Source organism: Triticum aestivum, chromosome 5D (genome assembly GCF_018294505.1).
Source record: "Triticum aestivum cultivar Chinese Spring chromosome 5D, IWGSC CS RefSeq v2.1, whole genome shotgun sequence".
Taxonomy (NCBI): domain Eukaryota; kingdom Viridiplantae; phylum Streptophyta; class Magnoliopsida; order Poales; family Poaceae; genus Triticum; species Triticum aestivum.
The window spans coordinates 431,392,392-431,411,047 of NC_057808.1; the positions used below are offsets into that span (position 1 = coordinate 431,392,392).

Here is an 18,656-nt window from a genome sequence, read left to right on the forward strand (position 1 = left end):
AAGATCATCAACCTCGAGACCCTCGCCGCCGGCACCAACAAGCGGCGCATCATACAGCAGGTCCTGCCCGCTCCACCTCCCTCAATTCATTTCCTGCGCTATTCGATCGAGGGACGCGCGTGCCAGGGGGGACTGGTCGGTTGGAGGCTGATGCCCTTGTGTTTTTCCTGCTGCAGGTCGTCTTCACGGAGCTCTGCAACATGCTGGATCCAGGGAAGCCGGTCTTCACCCCCAAGAAGGGCAAGCCCAACGTCGTCATGTTCGTCGGATTGCAGGGTCAGTCCGACTCACCAACCAACCTCGCCTGCTTGCTCTGTTTATTGTTCTACACCTATTACTGAATGTATATATGTACCACTCTGTGTGTAGCATTTTTCTAACTGTACAATAGCACTCACTCCTCTACTGTCACATAATAGATTAGCCTTGAATTCATCTAGTTTGGATCAAAACAGAACCATTGATTAATACTAGATGATTGTTACTGTACATTTGGTTACAGATTTCTTTGAACTAGTTTGATTCCCTGCTGATCTACATCTTTTACTTACTCACATGCTTGACTGAATTTGCTACTGCTGTTACTCTAGTGGTGAACGAGATAGGCATTCTATTGCTTGTTTCCTTGCTTCCACAAATTAAAACTCAGTAATCTTGTTAACTGCTACCGCTGTCATGAACCACACATCTGAGATGAACTTGACATTGATTTGCTCGTGTGTCAAGTATGGATAGACTTTGCTATTCACCAGTATTCAGGCGGTTGAAGTGTGCATGTTGCTGCGGCTGTTAGGATGTCGTTGGGTTGTTATCACTATTACTAGTCCTATCAAATTGCCTGTGAGTAGTTCATTACCATGCTATCCAGGGGATATTCATTTATGTGCCTGTGAATTCGTTCTTGGTGTGTATGTATGTATATGTGCTAGCAACATGAGTAGGAATTAGCATCATGCTCGGCCTGGATGAATTGCATGCATACATTGATCCAGGGAGAAGTGTATGGCTGATACAATCCTCTTTTTCACAAAGCTATTATACACTTTGGGAAATACAGTAATTTGTTCTTTACTAAATGCACTGCAAGTATGGATGCTGATGCATGCATGCATCTAGGGTGAATCGTACCTTGTTGTTCTTTATGCATCTCCAGTCGTACCTAGTATTGTTTTAATGGATTCAGTACAATTTCTGTGTACATTGGGATTGCTCTGTTTGCTTCATATTATGGTGTAAATGTCTTGCTAGCTTATTGTGGCAGCCGGCTGTGATGATAAACACTTTCAACAAACATGCCAGTTCTGCTTCTGAAAATTCATGACTAAAAAACCTGTTATACAAGATTTGTTTAGTACTCACGTATTATGGCCGTGGCTTATTTAGTATGTGCTTGCTGTGCCTTGTGTATTGGTGCCTAATTAGCTTCTGTTAGGGTATAATCTACTGGTTATAGCAAGATTTTACTCTTGTTTCGTGGAATAGATGGTTCATGTGTACTGCGATGTACTAGTTGAGCTCTCCTGGCTGTACTAGTCGAACTCTGCTCCTTCTAACTCATATCAATTTTTCTCCTGCTGTTGTACAAGTGATGCTTGTGTGATTGTTGATGGACAGGAACTAGCAAACTTTGTTGTTTTGCAACTGAATGAACGCAACTTCAGTTTGTACGTCACCCAGCTTGCTGCTACGGTGGCTGTCGATGCCGGCAAGCCTGCAACATCTCCGATGAGCTGCAGGACCTGGACACCTTAGGTATGCCCTGCTCCTCCTACTTCCACCCTCATCTCATGTGCGCCAAGTCCATCTCTCTCATGCGCATGTAGATCATGATGTACCAGAACCCTGCAACAGAACTACTGATGTAATATGCAAAGAACAAATTGAAACCATGTTCTATATCCTGACTTGTTATTTTCTTCTCTAGAAAATTGTAGACATGAATCTCTAGTTGACCTATTGTTTCATAGACATATATCTGCATTTCTGCTGCTTTATCATACATTCGATCCATAAATCTGCATTTCTGTGAAATTTTGTTAAATATATATTTTCCAGATAGTCTATACACTAAACCTGGAGGTTTGAATATCTACTCCAAGAATGAAAATGCTACTCTAATGACTTTGTGTTCACCCTTTTACAGGAGCTCCAGGCCTAGGAAATTTCAAGTTTGAAGTGGCGTGTTCTGATAGTCCAGAAAAGTGAAGAAGTCCGGAGTGTATTTGTAGTAGGAGTTATATGTTCTGATAGTATCACATGTAATGGTGAAATGAATTATGTAAAGATTGTGCTATTAGCCAAAATTGGCATGTGGTTTGATAATTCTCATTTGTTTGCTGTTGTGACTGAAATAATTGTGTGGAAATTGAAACATTGGATGTCTTTAATTAGAACCTGACAAGTGGGACCTAATAGTATTTAGCATATAAAAAGGCCATTTTCCAAAAAATATTCACAGGAAAAAAACCTAAAAACTAAGGAAATGGACAGTAAAAAGGCCGAGCCCCAATTGAGAAATAGATGCGGCCCAAAAAAGAAACCAAAAAAGGATCACAACCTTGGAAATAAAAAGGCTGCAATGTTGGGCTTGGCACATGTAGCCGGCCAAAAATTCACCTGAAAAAACAATAAATAGGCTGAATTGTTGGGCTCGGCCCATGTAAAACACTGAACTAGACCGGGCTGATTCTTATCCACGTCAGCTTGCCATGCTGGATCCTACGTGGTCTGGGGAGGCTGCTAGTGACCAAAATTTTGGTCGAAGAACCAACGACCTTTTACAGAAGGTCGTTAATTTCAGTTTACGACCGCCAGCTTTTGACCTTCTGTTTTTGGTCAAAAAAAGGTTGCAAATGAAAAACTATGACCTTTCAGCGGCCAATAGTGAGGGTCACAAGTTGACATATTTCTTGTAGTGGTTGTCATCTGGACCGGAAAAGAAGCATCCAATGCTTGTTGTGACGTATCACCCGAACTATTGGCAACAAATAACCCCCATGCTTATCATCTTGAATGTTACATATAACTCTTTAATATCCGCATTGTGTGCTCTATATAATAGACCCCAAGCCTCATTTGCTAAACATTGATCATACATCTGAGAAAATAAACTTGTTTGCTTAATTTGGGTTTAGGCCAAGAAACCACTTCTTCCTGGAATCTGGCTAACATTTCAAAAGATTCCCAGAGATACTTTGCAAATTGAAAAGAACCCAGTGCCATCTTCTTTACATGTCCCAACAAAGTTAGGATTTTTTGTGTGAAATATATTTCTTATATACATTGTATTATCATGCACGAGTATATTTCTAGCAATATATTCACATGCTCTTCGTTACCAAAGCGTGAGTCCCTTATGCTGCTACTCATATTTCACCTGTTCCTTCCTCGTAGAAAAGCTTCTGCAAATATAATTAATACACCAAAACAACATGCAACATCATTATATACTTTTGCATGATCTTTGGCAATGTTCAATGTCATGACCTTATCTACAGAGCCTTAGCTTTGGCTATAAAACATCAGTTACTTAAGAAAAGCAATTTGGGGGAAGGAAACAAATTGCACCACCTGATCTTTTCTAAGTATTAAGAAAAATAAAAGGGAGTAGGAAAATGTACATACGCCAAGAAAATGCGAGATATGCCTATGAATTTACCACAAAGGATGCATGGTGCTAAAGAGCCAACTTGTTGATGTAAAGATTTAGGTCAAAAAGTCTATGTGGGGTTGTGGACATCCATGTATCACACAGCTGTACTATTACCTATGGGTTGTACACTAAGATATCAATGTGAATCTGCCTCCTGAAATCGAGTAAAAACTTCCACATATCATTGGCATACTGTAAACTGTTCAGTAGCAACACCTCATGTCTTGTCACAAGCAACGGTCAATGTGGCATTTTGCTCTAATTAATATTTATTTTGTGCTAAAGAGATAAAGAATAAGATACTAACCTAGTGGTGAAGCTCCCCTATAAATACACTATCATTCTTAAGGTTCTTGCGAACCAGAACAACAAGCCCTCACCTATTCAGTGATCATCCTGTAGTTGACATGGTTCGAGGTGATAATGTAGATAATTAAGTAAGAAGGCGTACCGAGGAATTAAATGCATGGGTAAATGGCACAATCAATATTATTTTTTTGCACTTTCTGTTACTAGGGTTGTGTCGCAATCTCTATAATCTCTGTGTTTCACAAATATTATTTGACCGAGGCAACAGTTTTTAGTACAATTTTATCATTTGTTTCGCAACCCAAAAAAGAAAAAGAATAGGACCACACCAAGTCCAATTGGGTGTCGTGCTAAAGTTCCACAAGAACAACGATAGCAACCCCCAGGAGGACCTCCTAGTGTGTGTGCTGAAGTGTCTATTATCCATCCTGGTTCTACAAGTAGGTACTGACAAGTGCTCGACTAAATTATCCGTGTGGCCGTTTATGTGTTTTATTTCATGTAAAAGTGTGAGTAGGTGATAATAAAGAGGTGTTTGGAATTCATGCTGCCACCTTTCCGGCATATTGATGATGTGGGGCTATGATGCATGTATGGCCTTGGATTTCATTCTATGTAACTTGTATATTTATGGCAATAGAGAGGTGTCCAATTGTCGAGTCCATGTTGCTATGTTTGCCACGATGGTAGTAAGTTATATTATACATATTTCTTCACTAAATTAACCTTTTGGGAACTTATTGTCTTTATCTACTGGTTAGGCGTCTAAACTTTAGTTGGTCTCATTGTCAGGTAAAAAGTTAGCCCAGAGCAAAATCTGAGTTCTCAGTTTTGTCAAAAGACGAAAGGCGGGTTTGATTTTTCAAATATATAATTTGGGTTTTGTACTAGTTTGGCATGTATTCATGTGGAAGAATTTTTTAAACGGCTGGGACCGCAAACCCATGCTCTTCTTGAGCAGCAGAGCCACCAACGCATGCACAACTACCACCTCATTTTGGAGCAGCTCCTCACGTTGTGAGTTCCTAACATGACCACTAGCTTTATATGTTCGCATGATTACTTTGCTCCAGATACTATTCCAACGCGGTTGTTTATGAAGAGATGAATCCAAGTAGGAATCACTCGACCTTTCTTGCCACTCTCCGTCCATGACACCAAGTGACAAACCACACCCGAAAATAAACCAACGATCTGAGTAAAAACCAATAATTGAATAGATGTAGGGGCCGATCGATGGAAGCATTTATGTTCGAGGCAATGCACAGACAGTGACATCGAAGAACACTAATTACGTCCTCCCAAGACCCTCAACTCGCTAGGCCAGCATACCGTCGTGGTGCTTGGGGGCTTCGGACCAATATTGCATGCCGTCTTACAAAACATACTATATCTGCAGCACCCATACATGCATGTTGATACAATATCACATAAATGCTTATGTTCCTCACCAAGATGGTAGCATGCCACTAATGTGCTTGGGAATATGGAGCACACCTATGTCGGGGGTCAAAATGAAAACAAAGTCATCCAGCCATATCAGGCAGTCCTGAGTGGCAAACTACGAGGACACCCCCGGCAACAACAGTGGATTGCTTAAACATGAGAAAATGATTGGATCCACATATATATACAAGCAACTTTTTTAGGAATGAAGTAAGTCTCAAGGAACTAATTGCATAAGGCTTACCTTCTTAAATGTTGCTACAATTTGACTATTAAACATATGTTTGGTTTCCTTAGCATACTCCATTAGTTCTTATTCATTCATGGTCTGAAGCCTTGCCAGCTACTAACAAATGTTAGTCATATGCAGGAATGATGATCAAGTAGTACATATGATACAGTTGTACTAAAATGTACTTAAATATATATCATGCCTCCTGATTCTAAGCTAGAAAAAAGTGATTCCTTGATCAAACAATATTTGTGAAACACATAGATTTTAGACACTGAAACACTTAGTAACAGAAAGTACAATCATCAATATTGTTTGCAATATTTACATATGCATTGAATTTCGCGGTGTGCCTAGTTACTAAATTATCTTCATTATCTCCTTGAGCCATATCAACTACACGGTTATCACTGAATAGGTCAGGACTTGTTGTTCTATTACGGAAGAACCTTAAGAGTGATAAAGTGTATTTACAAGGGGAGCTTGACCAACATGCTATTCTCTCATTCTTTATCTCTTTAGCACAAAATAAATATTAATTAAAGCAAAAGGTCACATTGACAGTTGCTTGGTAGAAGACGTGAGGTGTTTGTACTAAGCACTTTACAATATGCTAATGAAATGTGGAAGTTTCACTTGATTTCAGGAATTAGTTTCATGTCAATTTCTTAGTGTACACACCAAAGGCAATACTATAGTCGCATGATAAAAGGATGTCCATAACTGTACATAGTTTTCTTACCTAAATCTTTACATCTACAAATTGGCTCTTTATCACGATTTCTTCCTTTCTGGTGAATTCAAGGAGATATATAGATCACGTACTTCCTTGGTATATCTACACCCCACTTTATTTTCCTTAATATCTAGTAGTAAATGTTGCCTTATCCTCGAAAAAGATCCAGTGATGTTATTTGTTTTCTTCCTCTTTTTCCTTTTCTTAAGTAACTGTTGTTTTATAGTCAATGCTAAGGCCCTCTAGATAAGGTCATGCCATTAAACATTGCCAAATGATGTTGCATGTGTTGTTTCGGTGTATTAATTACATTAGTGAACGTTCGTTCCTTCAGGGAAGCATAAGGCAAATATGGGTATCAACATAAGGCACTCACGCTTTGGTAAAAAAGGGCATGTGAAAATCTTCCCAGAAACTTACTAGTTTATGCAAATAGAATGTATATAAATAATTATATTTCAGAAAAAACAACACTTACCTTATTGGGACATGTAAAAGATGGCACCGGGCTCTGCATGGTCTCATGAAACCTTTGAAATTTTAGCCAGATTCCAGGAGAGGGTCTGCATGGTTTCTTGACCTAAACCCCAAATTAAGCTGGTATAAGTTGTTTGGCACATGTTGAATTCAAGGGAGTTGAACTTTGTGGTATAAAGAATGTCCATTTTCATTGGTATAAAACTATATACAAATGCTAAATGTTGTTTTAGACACTTCTTGTTTCTTCAACACATAAATGGACTACATACCTTTCCACACACACAAAATTTGTGTGTGCATGCGTAATAGCATTCATAATAAATTAGTCTTTCCCACATGTATTTTGTATGAATGGAACATAGAAATGGAGATACTTTATCCATGAGATAGTCTAGACCTACAGATACAATTTGCATGAACTTATAGCACACAAATCAATATACTTTATCCCTGAAATTACCCATTTTCATGGATCTTTGTCACTCACACATGATGGGTCTAGATCTACATATAAAAATAGACTTGCTCACAAATATAGTTAAGTATAATTCACATAAGCCCCGTCATCTCCTACGAGGCAAATATGACCCACCGATTTATGTTTGGGTTTACCCAATAGGTGGTTTCCATCCACAACACTACCCAAACATTACACTATCTTGCAACTCATAATAAACAACATCGAAGCCCTCACAAAAAAAAGCACAACAACAACAACAAAAACGTGAAAGCATGTGGAAGAAGAGAAAAACCTTAGATGCCGATAGGTTTTCCAACTTGCTAGGCTTGAAAATTATCATCACCAGCTACCACCTGGAACACATGTTTGCATGTTGTAACAATATAACACCATTAGCACACAAGTTTTTTCCTCATATGTATGATAAAATATTTAGCAAATGACGCTCGGGTCTATTATATAGAGTGTGCAAGGTGTATATTAAAGAGTTATATGAAACGCTCAAGATGATAAGGATGGCATTTATTTGTTGCCAATAGTGCTGGTGATAAGTCGCGACAAGCACTAGCTGCTTCTTTTTCGTTCTCGATGACAACATTCCAGCTATGCAATTATTGTATTTTATTGATTCCAAAAGGTCAATTGTGTGATCATGAAATTGAAGGAAATATGCCCTAGAGGCAATAATAAAGTTATTATTTATTTCCTTATATCATGATAAATGTTTATTATTCATGCTAGAATTGTATTAACCGGAAACATAATACATGTGTGAATACATAGACAAACAGAGTGTCACTAGTATGCCTCTACTTGACTAGCTCGTTGATCAAAGGTGGTTATCTTTCCTAGCCATAGACATGAGTTGTCATTTGATTAACGGGATCACATCATTAGGAGAATGATGTGATTGACTTGACCCATTCCATTAGCTTAGCACTCGATCGTTTAGTATGTTGCTATTGCTTTCTTCATGACTTATACATGTTCCTATGACTATGAGATTATGCAACTCCCGTTTACCGGAGGAACACTTTGTGTGCTACCAAACGTCACAACGTAAATGGGTGATTATAAAGGTGCTCTACAGGTGTCTCCGAAGGTACTTGTTGGCTTGGCGTATTTCGAGATTAGGATTTGTCACTCTGATTGTCGGAGAGGTATCTCTGGGCCCTCTCGGTAATGCACATCACTTACGCCTTGCAAGCATTGCAACTAATGAGTTTGTTGCGGGATGATGTATTACGGAACGAGTAAAGAGACTTGCCGGTAACGAGATTGAACTAGGTATTGAGATACCGACGATCGAATCTCGGGCAAGTAACATACCGATGACAAAGGGAACAACGTATGTTGTTATGCGGTCTGACCGATAAAGATCTTCGTAGAATATGTGGGAGCCAATATGAGCATCTAGGTTCCGCTATTGGTTATTGATCGGAGACGTGTCTCGGTCATGTCTACATAGTTCTCGAACCCGTAGGGTCCGCACGCTTAAAGTTTCGATGACAGTTATATTATGAGTTTATATGTTTTAATGTACCGAAGGTTGTTCGGAGTCCCGGATGTGATCACGGACATGACGAGGAGTCTCGAAATGGTCGAGACATGAAGATTGATATATTGGAAGCCTATGTTTGGATATCGGAAGTGTTCCGGGTGAAATCGGAATGTTACCGGAGTACCGGGAGGTTACCGGAACCCCCTGGGGGCTTAATGGGCCATAGTGGGCCTTAGTGGAAGAGAGGAGAGGCGGCCAGGGCAGGGCCGCACGCCCCTCCCCCTAGTCCAAATAGGACAAGGAGAGGGGGGCGGCGCCCCCCCTTTCCTTCCTCTCTCCCTCCTCTTTCCCCCTCCACTCCTAGTCCAACAAGGAAAAGGGAGGGAGTCCTACTCCCGGTGGGAGTAGGACTCCTCCTGGCGCGCCCCTCCTGGCCGGCCGCACCTCTCCCCCTTGCTCCTTTATATACAAGGGCAGGGGCACCCTAGAGACACAACAATTGATCGTTTGATCTTTTAGCCGTGTGCGGTGCCCCCCTCCACCATAGTCAACCTCGATAATATTGTAGCGGTGCTTAGGCGAAGCCCTGCGTCGGTAGAACATCATCATCGTCACCACGCCGTCGTGCTGACGAAACTCTCCCTCAACACTCGGTTGGATCGGAGTTCGAGGGATGTCATCGGGCTGAACGTGTGCTGAACTCGGAGGTACCGTGCGTTCGGTATTTGATCGGTCGGATCGTCAAGACGTACGACTACATCAACCGCATTGTGCTAACGCTTCCGCTTTCGGTCTACGAGGGTACGTAGACAACACTCTCCCCTCTCGTTGCTATGCATCACCATGATCTTGCGTGTGCGTAGGAATTTTTTTGAAATTACTACGTTCCCCAATAGTGGTATCCGAGCCTGGATTTATGCGTTGATGTTATATGCACGAGTAGAACACAAGTGAGTTGTGGGCGATATAAGTCATACTGCTTACCAGCATGTCATACTTTGGTTCAGCGGTATTGTTGGATGAAGCGGCCCGGACCGACATTACGCGTACGCTTACGCGAGACTGGTTCTTCCGACGTGCTTTGCAGAGAGGTGGCTGGCGGGTGTCGGTTTCTCCAACTTTAGTTGAACTGAGTGTGGCTACGCCAGGTCCTTGCGAAGGTTAAAACAGCACCAACTTGACAAACTATCGTTGTGGTTTTGATGCGTAGGTAAGAACGGTTCTTGCTAAGCCCAGTAGCAGCCACGTAAAACTTGCAACAACAAAGTAGAGGACGTCTAACTTGTTTTTGCAGGGCATGTTGTGATGTGATATGGTCAAGACATGATGCTAAATTTTATTGTATGAGATGATCATGTTTTGTAACTGAGTTATCGGCAACTGGCAGGAGCCATATGGTTGTCGCTTTATTATATGCAATGCAATCGCCCTGTAATGCTTTACTTTATCACTACGCGGTAGCGATAGTCGTAGAAGCATAAGATTGGCGAGACGACAATGATGCTACGATGGAGATCAAGGTGTCGCGCCGGTGACGATGGTGATCATGACGGTGCTTCGGAGATGGAGATCACAAGCACAAGATGATGATGGCCATATCATATCACTTATATTGATTGCATGTGATGTTTATCTTTTATGCATCTTATCTTGCTTTGATTGGCGGTAGCATTATAAGATCATCCCTCACTAAATTATCAAAGTATAAGTGTTCTCCCTGAGTATGCACCGTTGCGAAAGTTCGTCGTGCTGAGACACCACGTGATGATCGGGTGTGATAGGTTCTACGTTCAAATACAACGGGTGCAAAACAGTTGCACACGCGGAATACTCAGGTTAAGCTTGACGAGCCTAGCATATAACAGATATGGCCTCGAAACACGGAGACCGAAAGGTCGAGCGTGAATCATATAGTGGATATGATCAACATAGTGATGTTCACCGTTGAAACTACTCCATCTCACGTGATGATCGGACATGGTTTAGTTGATATGGATCACGTGATCACTTAGAGGATTAGAGGGATGTCTATCTAAGTGGGAGTTTTTAAGTAATATGATTAATTGAACTTAAATTTATCATGAACTTAGTACCTGATAGTATCTTGCTTGTCTATGTTGATTGTAGATAGATGGCATGTGCTGTTGTTCCGTTGAATTTTAATGCGTTCCTTGAGAAAGCAAAGTTGAAAGATGATGGTAGCAATTACACGGACTGGGTCCGTAACTTGAGGATTATCCTCATTGCTGCACAGAAGAATTACGTCCTGGAAGCACCGCTGGGTGCCAGACCTGCTGTAGGAGCAACACCAGATGTTATGAACGTCTGGCAGAGCAAAGCTGATGAATACTCGATAGTTCAGTGTGCCATGCTTTACGACTTAGAACCGGGTCTTCAACGACGTTTTGAACGTCATGGAGCATATGAGATGTTCCAGGAGTTGAAGTTAATATTTCAAGAAAATGCCCGGATTGAGAGATATGAAGTCTCCTATAAGTTCTACAGCTGCAAGATGGAGGAGAATAGTTCTGTCAGTGAGCATATACTCAAGATGTCTGGGTACTGCAATCACTTGATTCAACTGGGAGTTAATCTTCCGGATGATAGCGTCATTGACAGAATTCTCCAATCACTGCCACCAAGCTACAAGAGCTTCGTGATGAACTATAACATGCAAGGGATGGATAAGACGATTGCCGAGCTCTTCGCAATGCTAAAGGCTGTGGAGGTAGAAATAAAAAAGGAGCATCAAGTGTTGATGGTCAATAAGACCACCAGTTTCAAGAAAAAGGGCAAAGGGAAGAAGAAGGGGAACTTCAAGAAGAACAGAAAGCAAGTTGCTGTTCAGGAGAAGAAACCCAAGTCTGGACCTAAGCCTGAGACTGAGTGCTTCTACTGCAAGCAGACTGGTCACTGGAAGCGGAACTGCCCCAAGTATTTGGCGGATAAGAAGGATGGCAAGGTGAACAAAGGTATATGTGATATACATGTTATTGATGTGTACCTTACTAATGCTTGCAGTAGCACCTGGGTATTTGATACTGGTTCTGTTGCTAATATTTGCAACTCGAAACAGGGGCTACGGATTAAGCGAAGATTGGCTAAGGACGAGGTGACGATGCGCGTGGGAAATGGTTCCAAAGTCGATGTGATCGTGGTCGGCACGCTACCTCTACATCTACCTTCGGGATTAGTTTTAGACCTAAATAATTGTTATTTGGTGCCAGCGTTAAGCATGAACATTATATCTGGATTTTGTTTGATGCGAGACGGTTATTCATTTAAATCAGAGAATAATGGTTGTTCTATTTATATGAGTAATATCTTTTATGGTCATGCACTTGAAGAGTGGTCTATTTTTGTTGAATCTCGATAGTGGTGATACACATATTCATAGTATTGAAGCCAAAAGATGCAGAGTTGATAATGATAGTGCAACTTATTTGTGGCACTGCCGTTTAGGTCATATCGGTGTAAAGCGCATGAAGAAACTCCATACTGATGGATTTTTGGAACCACTTGATTATGAATCACTTGGTACTTGCGAACCGTGCCTCATGGGCAAGATGACTAAAACGCCGTTCTCCGGAACTATGGAGAGAGCAACAGATTTGTTGGAAATCATACATACAGATGTATGTGGTCCGATGAATGTTGAGGCTCGTGGCGGATATCGTTATTTTCTCACCTTCACAGATGATTTAAGCAGATATGCGTATATCTACTTAATGAAACATAAGTCTGAAACATTTGAAAGTTCAAAGAATTTCAGAGTGAAGTTGAAAATCATCGTAACAAGAAAATAAAGTTTCTACGATCTGATCGTCGAGGAGAATATTTGAGTTATGAGTTTGGTCTTCATTTGAAACAATGCAGAATAGTTTCGCAACTCACGCCACCCGGAACACCACAGCGTAATGGTGTGTCCGAACGTCGTAATCGTACTTTACTAGATATGGTGCGATCTATGATGTCTCTTACTGATTTACCGCTGTCGTTTTGGGGTTATGCTTTAGAGACGACCGCATTCACGTTAAATAGGGCACCATCAAAATCCGTTGAGACGACGCCTTATGAACTGTGGTTTGGCAAGAAACCAAAGTTGTCGTTTCTTAAATTTTGGGGCTGCGATGCTTATGTGAAAAAGCTTCAACCTGATAAGCTCGAACCCAAATCGGAGAAATGTGTCTTCATAGGATACCCAAAGGAGACTGTTGGGTACACCTTTTATCACAGATCCGAAGGCAAGACTTTTGTTGCTAAATTCGGAATTTTTCTAGAGAAGGAGTTTCTCTCGAAAGAAGTGAGTGGGAGGAAAGTAGAACTTGATGAGGTAATTGTACCTACTCCCTTATTGGAAAGTAGTTCATCGCAGTTTCTGCGACGCCTATACCAATTAGTAAGGAAGTTAATGATGATGATCATGGAACTTCAGATCAAGTTATTACTGAACCTCGTAGGTCAACCAAAGTAAGATCCGCACCAGAGTGGTACGGTAATCCTGTTCTGGAGGTTATGTTACTAGACCATGACGAACCTACGAACTATGAAGAAGCGATGGTGAGCCCAGATTCCGCAAAATGGCTTGAAGCTATGAAATCTGAGATGGGATCCATGTATGAGAACAAGGTGTGGACTTTGGTTGACTTGCCCGATGATCGGCAAGCAATTGAGAATAAATGGATCTTCAAGAAGAAGACTCACGCTGACGGTAATGTTACTGTCTATAAAGCTCGACTTGTTGCAAAAAGTTTTTCGACAACTTCAAGGGATTGACTACGATGAGACCTTCTCACCCGTAGCAATGCTTAAGTCTGTCCGAATCATGTTAGCAATTGCCGCATTTTATGATTATGAAATTTGGCAAATGGATGTCAAAACTGCATTCCTGAATGGATTTCTGGAAGAAGAGTTGTATATGATGCAACCGGAAGATTTTGTCGATCCAAAGGGAGCTAACAAAGTGTGCAAGCTCCAGCGATCCATTTATGGACTGGTGCAAGCCTCTCGGAGTTGGAATAAACGCTTTGATAGTGTGATCAAAGCATTTGGTTTTGTACAGACTTTTGGAGAAGCCTGTATTTACAAGAAAGTGAGTGGGAGCTTTGTAGCATTTCTGATATTATATGTGGATGACATATTGCTGATTGGAGATGATATAGAATTTCTGGATAGCATAAAGGGATACTTGAATAAGAGTTTTTCAATGAAAGACCTCGGTGAAGCTGCGTATATATTGGGCATCAAGATCTATAGAGATAGATCAAGACGCTTAATTGGACTTTCACAAAGCACATACCTTGACAAAGTTTTGAAGAAAGTTCAAAATGGATCAAGCAAAGAAAGGGTTCTTGCCTGTGTTACAAGGTGTGAAGTTGAGTAAGACTCAATGCCCGACCACTACAGAAGATAGAGAGAAGATGAAAGATGTTCCCTATGCTTCAGCCATAGGCTCTATCATGTATGCAATGCTGTGTACCAGACCTGATGTGTGCCTTGCTATAAGTCTAGCAGGGAGGTACCAAAGTAATCCAGGAGTGGATCACTGGACATCGGTCAAGAACATCCTGAAATACCTGAAAAGGACTAAGGATATGTTTCTCGTTTATGGAGGTGACAAAGAGCTCATCGTAAATGGTTACGTTGATGCAAGCTTTGACACTGATCCGGACGATTCTAAATCGCAAACCGGATACGTGTTTACATTGAACGGTGGAGCTGTCAGTTGGTGAAGTTCTAAACAAAGCGTCGTGGAGGGATCTACGTGTGAAGCGGAATACATAGCTGCTTCGGAAGCAGCAAATGAAGGAGTCTGGATGAAGGAGTTCATATCCGATCTAGGGGTCATACCTAGTGCATCGGGTCCAATGAAAATCTTTTGTGACAATACTGGTGCAATTGTCTTGGTGAAGGAATCCAGATTTCACAAGAGAACCAAGCACATCAAGAGACGCTTCAATTCCATCCGGGATTTAGTCCAGGTGGGAGACATAGAAATTTGCAAGATACATACGGATCTGAATGTTGCAGACCCGTTGACTAAGCCTCTTCCACGAGCAAAACATGATCAGCACCAAGGCTCCATGGGTGTTAGAATCATTACTGTGTAATCTAGATTATTGACTCTAGTGCAAGTGGGAGACTGAAGGAAATATGCCCTAGAGGCAATAATAAAGTTATTATTTATTTCCTTATATCATGATAAATGTTTATTATTCATGCTAGAATTGTATTAACCGGAAACATAATACATGTGTGAATACATAGACAAACAGAGTGTCACTAGTATGCCTCTACTTGACTAGCTCGTTGATCAAAGATGGTTATGTTTCCTAGCCATAGACATGAGTTGTCATTTGATTAACGGGATCACATCATTAGGAGAATGATGTGATTGACTTGACCCATTCCGTTAGCTTAGCACTCGATCGTTTAGTATGTTGCTATTGCTTTCTTCATGACTTATACATGTTCCTATGACTATGAGATTATGCAACTCCCGTTTACCGGAGGAACACTTTGTGTGCTACCAAACGTCACAACGTAACTGGGTGATTATAAAGGTGCTCTACAGGTGTCTCCGAAGGTACTTGTTGGGTTGGCGTATTTCGAGATTAGGATTTGTCACTCCGATTGTCGGAGAGGTATCTCTAGGCCCTCTCGGTAATGCACATCACTTAAGCCTTGCAAGCATTGCAACTAATGAGTTTGTTGCGGGATGATGTATTACGGAACGAGTAAAGAGACTTGCCGGTAACGAGATTGAACTAGGTATTGAGATACCAACGATCGAATCTCGGGCAAGTAACATACCGATGACAAAGGGAACAACGTATGTTGTTATGCGGTCTGACCGATAAAGATCTTCGTAGAATATGTGGGAGCCAATATAAGCATCCAGGTTCCGCTATTGTTTATTGACCGGAGACGTGTCTCGGTCATGTCTACATAGTTCTCGAACCCGTAGGGTCCGCACGCTTAAAGTTTCGATGACAGTTATATTATGAGTTTATATGTTTTGATGTACCGAAGGTTGTTCGGAGTCCCGGATGTGATCACGGACATGACGAGGAGTCTCGAAATGGTCGAGACATGAAGATTGATATATTGGAAGCCTATGTTTGGATATCGGAAGTGTTCCGGGTGAAATCGGAATTTTCTTGGAGTACCGGGAGGTTACCGGAACCCCCCGGGGGCTTAATGGGCCATAGTGGGCCTTAGTGGAAGAGAGGAGAGGCGGCCAGGGCAGGGCCGCGCGCCCCTCCCCCCTAGTCCTAATAGGACAAGGAGAGGGGGGCGCGCCCCCCCCCCTTTCCTTCCTCTTTCCCTCCTCTTTCCCCCTCCACTCCTAGTCCAACAAGGAAAAGGGAGGGAGTCCTACTCCCGATGGGAGTAGGACTCCTCCTGGCGCGCCCCTCCTGGCCGGCTGCACCTCTCCCCCTTGCTCCTTTATATACGGGGGCAGGGGGCACCCTAGAGACACAACAATTGATCGTTTGATCTTTTAGCCGTGCGCGGTGCCCCCCTCCACCATAGTCAACCTCGATAATACTGTAGCGGTGCTTAGGCGAAGCCCTGCGTCGGTAAAACATCATCATCGTCACCACGCTGTCGTGCTGACGAAAGTCTCCCTCAACACTCGGCTAGATCGGAGTTCGAGGGATGTCATCGGGCTGAACGTGTGCTGAACTCGGAGGTACCATGCGTTCGGTACTAGATCGGTCGGATCGTGAAGACGTACGACTACATCAACCGCGTTGTGCTAACGCTTCCGCTTTCGGTCTACGAGGGTACGTAGACAACACTCTCCCCTCTCGTTGCTATGCATCACCATGATCTTGCGTGTGCGTAGGAATTTTTTTGAAATTACTACGTTCCTCAACAGAAATAACTATTCATTTCAAGGAGGACCTATTGAATAACAATATCCTATTAGGTGGGGTATTAATTATTATTTTTTGGCTTAGCTTCTTCTTCTGATTTTCAAGGAAATCGAATATTTACAGTAAGAAGTAGAGGGGGCTTAATTGTCATCAATTGCTTTGGGATGATGTTAATTGCCTTGTGAAAAGCTCTCATAAGTGTTGCCCTTTCTCATGGAGGTAATCCCAATTATTAGTGTTTGTCGTGCGGGTTTGTTTTAGTGCGTCAACCTGCAAAATATTTAGGATAGTTTGGAGTCAACAGCGGGGGTGAATAGACTAAAAGAATTACAAATTAGAAATTCGAATCAATTTTAATCTTGGTAAAATGTTAGCTTAGCTAGAGGTTGCCTAAGAATACGCTGCACATGCAATTCTACAAAATAGTAAAGCGCGTAAGCAAAAGTTATAAGGTAAAGCATTCAAAATAAAGATCAGAAACATTGATTTTTTCCCGAACTTGGAATTGTTTTTTTAGAACCATGGAAGTATTACACCAAGGTAGAGAACAGTTCATCTCTCATAATATGTCTAACCTCGTTGGCAACGTCTGCAATCAGTTTGGAGTCGCCTGATCTTCTTGCAACTGCTGCCAGCTCATAGGCCCACTTGTTGTTAACCCCTCTTGATCATGCTGACATCCGTGTGCCTGAACGCCCCAGCTTGCATTTTCACGTCCTTAAGTACATCATGCCATGCAGTCTTGGAAGTCTCCTTGGACTAGAACTCCCATCCAAGCCTCGCGCAGGCTGTCTCCAGAGTCCAGAATCAACTGGCCATGGAACAAAGTCGCAAAATCTGTCACACCCATCAGAGCAGCGGCTCCTCCCGCTTCTTCCACTGAACTGCATCCGGGTAGCCACCGACCAACTGACAGAAAATCTCCTTATGATCCCTATCGACTGCACTCCCCCAAGCATCTCCCGTTTCCCTGATGAAAGAGGCATCAAAATTTAACTTCGCTGTGCCCGAAATTGGTGCAGACCAAAGAGAAGGTGTTGGAATCATCGGCCGTCCTGGGCCATTTGGGAACAGCGAAATCTTATTTTTATTCCCCTCTCCGCTCGGTGAATATGCATCAGACATCGGTTCAGAGTACAGGCACAGTAGATACTGCACCGATCCCGCTACAGTCTCTTTTGCATCACTATGGATAGCATTGTTTCTCAAGTTCCATGACTGCCAAAGAATCAGCATGATTTTGTTACGGATGACCTGGGTCTTGGATAGCAACAACATCTGCAGCCAGTCCTCTCCCGTGTACCTGAACTCAGCTTCTTTAGGTAACTAGATGATGCCCCGCGCGTTGCGGCGGGACTTTCTGGGTTCTATATGCAGCTTCAAAGAAAAACACACATAATATGAATTGAAAATGAAATTGAAGATCTGATTTGGATTTGTTTTTACATTCGAAATATTGAATAAATTTATTGTTCACCACCATACACAGATTTAGCACTAACATGTAAGCATTCCTTACGGTTGGCTTGAAAAAAATTGAAATAAAAACAAACATTGGGTGGAAATAACTGGAAACACCTAGAGAATGGACTCTTCATAGTTTGGTTCATAACCACTCCATCAAGGTCCTCGATGGGTAGCCAAGGTTGCAAGATTCCCTGGTCAAACTGAGACACGATTATTAGGTAACATGTGATCGAACAACTGGAAGGAAACTTTTAAACATGAATTATATATCAATGGTGTCTCATAGGGAAAACAATACGCAATGTCCGATAATTGCTCAACAATCTAATGTGATCCTTTTTCCTTATTCAATGCACAATTGCATGAACACTTACTAGCAAGGGAAAAAGTTAGTACCCAGGAAAAAGTCGTATAACTCCAGTCCTGCAGCAAACCTGATGCAATGCACAACTGCATGAACACTTACTACAAGGGGAAAAAGGACAGTAGA

The 18,656-nt window shown here is 41.8% G+C and overlaps 1 protein-coding gene and 1 non-coding gene across 6 annotated transcripts in view; one reads left to right on the forward strand and one right to left on the reverse strand.

The window, feature by feature from the left end:
• LOC123122417 (uncharacterized) overlaps nucleotides 1-18,656 on the reverse strand; it is a 59,155-nt gene that overhangs the window by 35,129 nt on the left and 5,370 nt on the right. Inside the window, exons 2-3 of one of the 5 annotated variants that reach the window (XM_044542611.1) lie at nucleotides 18,563-18,600; nucleotides 18,101-18,366 (exon numbers count right to left, since the gene is read on the reverse strand). The exons of 1 other annotated variant lie outside the window; for it this stretch is intronic. In XM_044542611.1, the coding sequence (XP_044398546.1) occupies nucleotides 18,166-18,366; nucleotides 18,563-18,600 (239 nt within the window). In that variant the 3' untranslated portion in view covers nucleotides 18,101-18,165. Of the gene's footprint in view, nucleotides 1-18,100; nucleotides 18,367-18,540; nucleotides 18,601-18,656 lie in introns of those variants that run through there. 3 more of the 5 variants (XM_044542613.1, XM_044542614.1, XM_044542615.1) reach the window with 3 other exon arrangements.
• Nucleotides 1,260-1,349, forward strand: LOC123126932 (small nucleolar RNA Z223). Its single transcript, XR_006462134.1, has one exon. It is a non-coding gene; the product is annotated as a small nucleolar RNA Z223 (small nucleolar RNA).